Source organism: Rutidosis leptorrhynchoides, chromosome 11 (assembly GCF_046630445.1).
Source record: "Rutidosis leptorrhynchoides isolate AG116_Rl617_1_P2 chromosome 11, CSIRO_AGI_Rlap_v1, whole genome shotgun sequence".
NCBI classification, from domain to species: Eukaryota; Viridiplantae; Streptophyta; class Magnoliopsida; order Asterales; family Asteraceae; genus Rutidosis; species Rutidosis leptorrhynchoides.
Genome location: NC_092343.1, coordinates 66710599 through 66720353, shown reverse-complemented (window position 1 = coordinate 66720353; position 9755 = coordinate 66710599). Strand labels below are relative to the sequence as shown.

The 9755-nt window shown below is 32.7% G+C and overlaps 1 protein-coding gene and 1 pseudogene across 1 annotated transcript; both read left to right on the top strand.

Annotated features, from left to right (window-relative positions):
* Positions 1-265: 265 nt before the first annotated feature.
* LOC139874652 (uncharacterized) lies at positions 266-7270 on the top strand (annotated as a pseudogene).
* A 1323-nt stretch (positions 7271-8593) lies between these two features.
* Positions 8594-9382, top strand: LOC139876244 (putative germin-like protein 2-1). Its single transcript, XM_071863538.1, has 2 exons — positions 8594-8741; positions 8847-9382. The coding sequence occupies exons 1-2, from the start codon at positions 8630-8632 to the stop codon at positions 9380-9382; spliced, it is 648 nt and encodes a 215-aa protein (XP_071719639.1). The 5' UTR covers positions 8594-8629.
* Positions 9383-9755: the final 373 nt, after the last annotated feature.

Sequence of the window (9755 nt, the reverse complement as noted above, 5' to 3'; positions counted from 1 at the left end):
CATAGATCTTCAACACTCGAACTATTCGGGAAATTGAAGAAGAAGAAAGATGTCAAGTGGATTTCAATAAGCCTAGTAAATCTATCCTCGAGTCGTTCGTTTTACCTTGATTGCATCCCTGTTGCTCCATTGAATTTTGGATTTGCCACACCTCTCACTTTCTCTCTCATTACACTCTCTCTCACACAACACATTTTTTTCATAATCATATTATCTTAATTTATTCTTGTTACTTTTTCGAATCAAGATTAATTCACTTAATAGCATGGGCGGAGATATGTGGGGAAGGGTGGGGGCGCCCGCCCCCAGTGAATGTGTAATTTTTAGTGCAAATATATGGCATGGGTATAGCCGCACTCTATGCGCCTATACCAAATGATGTGAGTTTCGTATACTTGCATAAGGGTCCTGTAAATTCTAGTAGAATGTACGGTATAATTAATTCAGAATCTTTTCCTTAAATAACGTGAGTTAGTTGGGATAAGATCACATTTAATTAGGGATGAGATCCTATCGAAACCCTAATTCGTGAGCTTATAAATACATAGCTCCCAAACCCTAAAAACACATTCATTACTAATACGTAACATATCATACTCATCATCGTACGAACAAGCTTCATACGATCATTCACGAAAAGACTTTCAGGTATGCTACAAACTATGAAACATTCATGTCTTTGGGCCACTCAACCTCATATGCTAGGTTGTTGGTGGACTCTCAAATCGGCCACCCTATTGGAATCAAAACGATGCCGATGTGGGTTATCCACGACTAAGGTCGGAGGTTTGAAATATTGTTAGTCCTTAAACCCTTTTATGCACTCAAGCGTATGTTCACCTCGACCTCGTGAAAATATGCTTGATCAGGTATTAATTTATTTTATGTATGATCCTTAATTAATCTAATTTTGGATTTTTAATCTCTGTTTGATCGCTTAGATATCATCTTGAATGTTCTTTGCAGATTGACATATAATGGGGTGGAAGGAAGCTCAGAAGCTCAGAAGCTCATTCATCATTGGAAAATTTTGAGAGGCGATAATGTAAAAAATAATATGTCTCATTTTTCATATTAAATATTTGGGTGATGATATTCCCATCACTTTTTTGATAAATCCACCAAATATGTGCATTAACATGTTGTATTGTACACATAAGTAATACACAACTTCGGTGAATTAATAAAAGCCTAAATCTTTGTATTTTAAGGACCTTTTGTTACTGATGTTTAAACTAATTTTTTATTTATTGTAGGTGATGATAATTAGGGGTAAAGATAGGGGTGAAAGTGGAACTGATAAATGTGTCATTCGCTCTCAAAATCGTGTTATTGTTGAGTGAAAGGACTTGGTGATTATTCTTTATTTCTTCTCCAATTCACTTATTTTAATTATTTATATTTATTATATGAATTTACTGCCAAAAATAATATTCACTTTGGATTAAACTTATTTGCAGGTAAAAAAAACACATAAAACAAGGACAAGGTCATGAATGTGGGATTTTTACAGTTGAAGCCCCTCTGCATGTGTTAAATGTTCAAATTGTTGATCCAGTTACAGGGTATATATATTATATTATATATTACTGTAATATAATAAATAATTTATCGTAGTGTTTGATCGTTGCTTCTTTATAATGACTGTTGAAGTTTTTTTTTTTAATAGGCAGCCTTGTAAGGTTGGAATAAAGTATCAGGAAGATGGTACGAAAGTAAGAGTTTCAAGAGGCATAGGTGCATCAGGGTCAATTATACCTCGTCCCGAGATTTTGAAGATTAGGGCTACCTTGATAGAATCAAAGACCCTTATAACTCATAATTGTCAAATGAATTAAAGGATAAATGTGACTTCGGTGGACAGAAAGAAAAAAGGAGTAAAAAGCTCCTGCCACACTTTATTTACTATCACCAATCTAATCTAATATCTAATACTATCTTATAAATGGCTAATATGATGACATCATTAAACAACCTATTTCCTTCTTTAAAAAAAATCAAAATTAAAAAAAAATTAAAAGCCATGATGATGATGTCATTAGTCTTAAGATTAAATTATAATTTACTTTAATAAAATAAAATAAAATTAATACTTAAATTATAGAAGTATCTGATAAATATAAAACTGAGTATCACGCGTGCCTTCCTTCCTCAACTTTAGCCCTGAATAAAAAAGCCTCACGCCTTACTTCTTGAAACTCTGAATTTTCTTGGAAATTTGGAATTTACTCTGCACGCTCCCTCATTATCATCGCAAAGGTTCATTTCTCAATTCTTATCATCTTCTTCACCTTAATTTCATATTCTTTTGTGTTGTAAAAAATACAGGTGCTTAAAGAATATATAAATAGTCATCATCAAAGTGCTTAGAAGGTGTTTGATGAAATGTCTAACAGATATGGAGTCATGGTATGCCTTTCAATTACACCAATTTTTTAACTAGGAATCGGAAGGGAAGGTGTTTTGTTAATCCATCTATAAGAATTTTGTTTGAGGATGATATAAATACATATTACGGACTTAGATATATATTGATTTTTGTATTTGGGTATTATTGCATAGTTATTTGGAAGATGTCTGATTATTGCACATTTACAGGTTTGGATGTTTGGTCCTTTATGTGCTTAGCAGTATTTCAAAAAAGTAATTAAGTTGCTCAAGTTGTTTACTAAATGGAAGATTTCTTAAAATTAAAGTTGGTATTCTTAATGAGCTTCTTAGTTTTTCTTGATATTGTTACATATTGATCTATACATTTACGAGTCCACCATTAGTTTAAACTATGCTTTGTACATCTTGACCCAGTTGGCTTAGTGATTAGTATGCAGGTGATCCAATATCAGACTATCTAAACCTAAACCAACCATTTACTATTTTGCTGCCATTGCTTGTGCTTCAAAGGTACGTCTCTTAATCCACGTAGTAGTAACTCAATAAACAATACATAGTGTTGTGCTATTATGTGGGATTTGTTGACATAATTACATTAGCCATTAATTAAGAACAGTATTAGTATAGAACTAAAATGTACTAATGTCCGAAAATTGTGAACCTGTATCCATTCTTTACTATTTCATTTTAATTTTGTCCATTTTATTTCTTTCACTTTATCTTATTCTTCCATATTTTCAAGTTTGAATTTTTGGTGCAGGAAGATTCAATGATGGTTCCTATAGTCCGGTATTGAGATCGACATTGTAATAAAAGGTTTGAAAGAATAACTTGGTTTTCAATAAAAGAGGATTGTTAAATAGGAGGTAGTGAGATTGATTACGCAGGTAGCTATTCAGATAGTGAAATGTTTTGATACTCAGGAAAGAATTGTGAGCATGGAAATAAAAGTGGAAGGTTATAAAGGGTCTTTCATTTAAAATTATGACTTGATTAAGTTGTTTGGTGTCTTCGAGTTCATCCGACTCTAAGTTCTTAAAGTAAGTATAGCTCTTTGTTAACAAATTGATCTATTTTTAGTTGATTTAGTAAAGGTTTCAATGTTATCATTTTGGTGCCTTAAAATAGGTTGGGTTGACTCAAAAGCAATAAGGAAAAAAGATATCTTTTAGTGTAACAAAATGAGTTGGGTTGACCCAAAACCAATAATGAAGAAGGTGTCTTTTGGTGTACCAAAATGGGTTAAGTTGACCAAAAATATTATTAGGTTGTTTTCATTATGTTGTCTATACTTTATTAAAAAAAACCACGGGCTAATGTTTGTTTTTAAAAGGAATGCTTATTATGTATGCAAACGCAACCTATATTTGTGACTTGATAAAGTTGTTTCATATTAATTACTACGTATTAAATGTTGAGTAGGTTATGGTAGCATCAGAATGTTCAAGATAATAAAATAAGGTAAAATATATATTCATTCTTTAGTAACAAATTGGAAAAGCATAGAAACCGTTTGGCAATGTTGCAGTCGCCCCATTCAGAATTACATGTCTTAGGTTGATTTGAGTAGAAGTTTAAATTATGTATCTGCTTCAGATTTGTTGCCCTGAAACTGACGGTGCTTCACAGTTCTAACACAAGTTGCTATAATGTCGCATTATGGGAATAAGCCTGCACTTAAATGTGTGTTTGGAGGTGCTTGGGTATAATCTTGCAAATGGAATTGTTTCATGTATTTTGCAGACTGTAATTACATGTTGTTGAAAGTTTGCATACACATGTTACTGAAAGTTTGCATTTGAATAGATTAAGGCTGCATGTTGACAAGTAACATTTTTTTTTCTTTTTTTCTTTTTTTCTTTTTTTGACTATTTATGTGAAACTTGGTAAGAATTTTGTATTGAAGGTATTAAATGACATGGTATGTTGAAATTATGCATTCCATCTTTAGTAATTAGAATAGACTTGGTCATTGTGTATGAATCCATTAACTATAAGAAATTCGATATATATTATGTTGTCATGTTACTTATAAAGTTGTAATGACAATATATTATTTATAGCAATTATTTTGTTAGTCTTTTTTATAATTTCTTTCAACAAACCCGTGAATTCACGGGTCCTTAAACTAGTTATTACATTATTATAAAGCGTGTGCTAATAATCATACGTGCCAATTTCTCAATTAATCTAAATTATTATTGCACACGTGTCAATTTCTAAATTAAACTGAATTAAATAATCTTATATTTTATTTTATTAATTAAACTAAAATAAATAATAATAATTCCCTAAAATAACTCATTACAATAACTTCCTAAAATAGATCTCTAATTTAATATAATTTAACTCTCTGAATTAATATAACTTTCTACACATTAAATATAGAACTGAAAAATAATACTCCACGATAATGATATTAAAACATGTGGGGGTAGTTTGAATGTTCACTTTCTAACATATTCAAATTATAAATTATAATTTTTTTTAATATAATATTTGTAAAATATTATATAAACGTACGAGCTCATCTTTGTCAATTGAAGTTAAAATTGTTATTTGATAATTCTTATATATATTTAGATGTATGACTGCGCTGCTTCGTTTGAGATTTTGACATAATGAGATTCATTTGTGCGAATAACATATACAACTAGAGATGTACATAAAATATTATTCTTAACGATCGGTTTTAAAACAACTTTTGAGTGGCTCATGTTTGGTGTTTATCGATTATTTATCAATTGAAGTTAAAATGATTCCGACGGACGGGCTCATAATATATGTGTCACTATTCAATATTAAAATTTTTGATACAAATGTTATTAGTAATAAATAATTTTTTATTGTAAATTCATTATACATTTCATAAGTATCAATATTAATGTTATCGGCTACTAATTTATACACATATCATGCAACGCACGGGCTCATAAAACTAGTACAATATACACAGGCAACAAATACAAACCGTAAATCCACCATGTACAAGACACGTTTACTAACTACCACCTATTACACCTAGATAATGGGGAATTAAATCCGGTCAACCCACATACTTTTTCTAACTACGTATGCACTAATTCACTAATAATCCATCTAACTATAACCGAGTAAAACAATTAATTAACTACTAAACATTAAACATAACTAATAAAGAATAACCTAAACCAATTAACCCAACAATCAACTCCTTAATTGGTTTTTTCAAGTTACCCATTCACCACACATGTACATCTAACGCGGCTCTTCCCGACACGTTCCATACCATCTCGACTCTTATCGGACACCCGACCTCTCCCCTGGTCACGTCCATAGTCATCTCGGTTTGAACAGCCATAGCCACCATGTAACAACCGTGTGTTATTCTCCTTTTTGACATCTTCAACCTGTTGTAATCAGATTTGTTCCAAGAGCATTTTACACCGCCCAAGAATATAAGCCGAATATCACATTTTCTTGTACCTCCACCGGTTAGTCTCTTTTCACGAACAAATTTTGACAACTTCGGAACATCACCAACTTTCCTGATCACTGCTCCAAGAAACTCTTCACACCACCCAAGAAAACAAACCATGGCCACGGGCTATCATGATTTCTTATTCCCGGTCTAGCTTCTTCTCACAAGCAACAGGACCCTAGTTGAAACTACTCCCTAGCTCTTGATAACAAGTGATAGAATCAAAGGCCCTTATAACTCATAATTGTCAAATGAATTAAAGGATAAATGTGACTTCGGTGGACAGAAAGAAAAAAGGAGTAAAAAGCTCCTGCCACACTTTATTTACTATCACCAATACAATATAGGCAACAAATACAAACCGTAAATCCACCATGTACAAGACACGTTTACTAACTACCACCTATTACACCTAGATAATGGGGAAGCAACTCCCATGTTCACATTAAATCCGGTCAACACCAACGAAGCATTGCTTCAGTGGTACCCGGCCCATATGATCCTAGGAACCACGCTTGCAAAGATGGAAAAGGAAAAACCTTGCAGGCTCGAATCCGAGTTCTGGCAAGCTGTAGGGGTTTATGGTGATGGTGTTTCGCTAGGCTCCAGGGAGCTACGGGGGACCGCTGGATGGGTTGACAAATGTCAACACAGGGCTTACATATCCCTGCCGAAACATATGTTTTGGAAAAGGAAATCCGGTCAACCCACATACTTTTTCTAACTACGTATGCACTAATTAACTAATAATCCATCTAACTATAACCGACTAAAACAATTAATTAACTATTAATTAAACATTAAACATAAATAATAAAGAATAACCTAAACCAATTAACCCAACATACCCCACGTCCAACAATAGGCAACCTTAAATATGTTCATGTTTATTTTATTCTGTTTGGATTGGATTGGGGTGGCAAAATGAGTGGGTCAGCTGTGGGTAGTGGGTAATAAACACTGTTATACAATGTGTTACACATGGTTACAAATATTATGTTAATAAAATTAGTAATTTAAGTTTAATAAAGAAAAATAATTTAGGAGTTATTCTATAATTGAACACAATTTGTTTGAGTTCACCTGGTGAATCGTTTTTCTTTTTAGCTAAGTAATTTAGAGTTTCAGACTAACATTTTTAGCCATTGGGATGGATGATAACTCAAATTAACGGGTTGAAATTGCCACCTATACGTTTGGATATATGACTCGTTGCCTAATAGTTTTTCTCGTTTATGTTTAGTTCTAAAGAAGTTAACTTCACACCATTTTTACTTCACTTTTATTACTCGGAATATAAATATATAATTAATATTCTTTGATGTCTGTAACAGCTGGTCCAAAGGATACTCCGATAGAGAGCTTGTGCTTGAAAAGACGTATGATTCTAAAACCGGAAAGGGCATGCCAGATCTTTAATTTTAGTAACATGACTTCTGCAAACTTTTAAGGCTTTTTTGGTTTCTTTCTCAATTAGCCACATTTCATATTTGTTTCCTATGCAAACATTTAAATGGATAAATAGCTACCAGTCTACCAAGTTGTAGCAGTTGCTTGTGAATGCTCAGTTGGTCATTGGCCAAATTTGTTTAAATTCGCATGAAATGATGTCTTATGAACGATCTTGTGTACGCTACATGTTTGCTTGCTGATGAAAAATAATGATTTTACTAGTTTACTTTTTATGAATCTATACATCTTATTTTGGGGATCATGAAATGGTATATTGGTTTTTGAGATTTCCTGAAAAAATGAATCTTTGTAATTGTATTCATCATTTTTTTGCTAATATTTCAAAACGTTTGTTTCTTCACTGAAAAGAACCAGAATTATAATTATATTAGGATTTTTTTTTTTTTTTTTTAACAGCATATTAGTAGTCGTTCTTGAGAAACTGTTTCTCCATGTTTTCATTTCTTAGCCACTAATTACAGAACAAAGTAAATGAATATAAGTTATATAGTTCTCCATCGGTTTCAAGGTTTCCTCCCGGGCAGCGATGGAGGCGGGGTTATTATTGTTGCATCGGCATAGTCGAAACGGGAGATGATCGCAACGGATGGTTTAGTCCCCTCGAGTAATCCCAATCGCTGTTAAAAAAAAAAATTGAAGTTCCAACTGCATAATAACAACAATAACAAGATATATTCGAAGTGAAATACAAACGTCATAATCTTGAAATAGTTCCGATAGTTCAAATGAACGAAGTCCAAATGTTCAATCTGTGTTAATCCAAAATTGATTTGGTAATAAAACAAATAAATTTAATTTGGCCAGGAAAAAAGCGGTAAGAGTCATGAGATAACCCGATTAGACCGCATACATTAGAGTAAAATTACTCGTCCTCCCGGCTAACTTGAACCTTTCCCGTTCTCCCGCTTTTGTTTGATTTGATTTTGAACTTAACTTTATAAGTGAAACTTTTGGACCAATTCAAGCTATACACAACGTTCAACACTCCACCAAAAATCATTAATTAGTTGGTTGTGAGTGTATAAGCCTTAATCTTTGTCATTTCTAGAATCAAACAACTTTTGAAGTTTTCTTATAAGGATGTATAGTAAATTAGTATTAGTATATATACATAGTATTTGATGACTACATCGCCGTTTTACTCTTTCAACGTATTATTTTATTGGTGGTGCACTACAATACTATCTTTCTGTTGCAATGTTTTTGCTATAAAAGCATTACAAAGCTTCATACTTGCTCATACAAATTTATTAAACTACAAAACTACATTGAAGAGCTAGCAATTTTTTCACTTCAATCGCACTAATGACGTCTCATTTTCTTTTGTTCGGTCTCTTATTGGCAACATGTTCTCTTGCATTTGCTTCGGATCCCAGTCCTCTACAGGATTTTTGTGTAGCTGATCTAAACAACAAAGGTAAATCTTACTCCTATCTTGAATTAAGCAATGCTATATTAATAATTAATAAAATGATATAAACCTTACACTTATTTATGATCTTTCTATTTTTATTTTTTCTAGTACTGGTGAATGGCGTAGTTTGCAAAGATCCGGATCAAGTGAAAGCAGAAGATTTTCTTTTTAGAGGACTAAACCGTATGGGAAATACATCAAATGCGGTTGGATCTAATGTGACTGCGGTGACTGTAACACAATTGTCCGGGCTCAACACTTTGGGCATCTCCATGGCCCGTATTGACTTTGCACCATGGGGTATTAATCCTCCACACACACACCCTCGGGCCACTGAAATCTTGACTGTCATTGAAGGTAGTCTACAAGTCGGTTTTGTCACGTCTAACCCTGAAAACCGTCTCATCACGACAGTACTACAGAAGGGTGATGTTTTCGTGTTCCCCGAAGGTCTAATTCACTTTCAAAAAAATGTCGGAAATGGTTATGCCCTTGCTATTGCCGGTCTAAGTAGTCAAAATCCAGGTGTCATTACCATTGCGAACGCTCTGTTCGGATCAAACCCTGATATCTCTGCAGATATTCTCGCAAAGGCATTTCAAGTGGACGTCAATACCGTTTATCAAATTCAGTCAAAGTTCTAAAAAGTTATGTAATTGTCTGATGTTTATTTTTTTTTTAACTTTTATTCTTGATTTACCGTTTACTATTGCTGGTTTGTTTGATTGATTGTTTTTAGAAGCGAATAAAATATATATACTATGTTTATTTATTTATTTGTTTTTAAATTTCGTTGCTTAAGAAAACCAAACATAAGATTAATTAATAATTACTCAAACAATCGAAGCCTAACAGTAAAAGAACGTTCTGTTGTGGGTTCAATTCCACCATTAGAGATCAAAGACAACCTAATTGGGTTAAGATTGCTACCTATGCGTTTGGATATATAAGAGCCTGATCACTTTTCTTGTTTCTGTTTAGTATTAAAGATTCCAAATTGAAAGATGTCTTCATTTT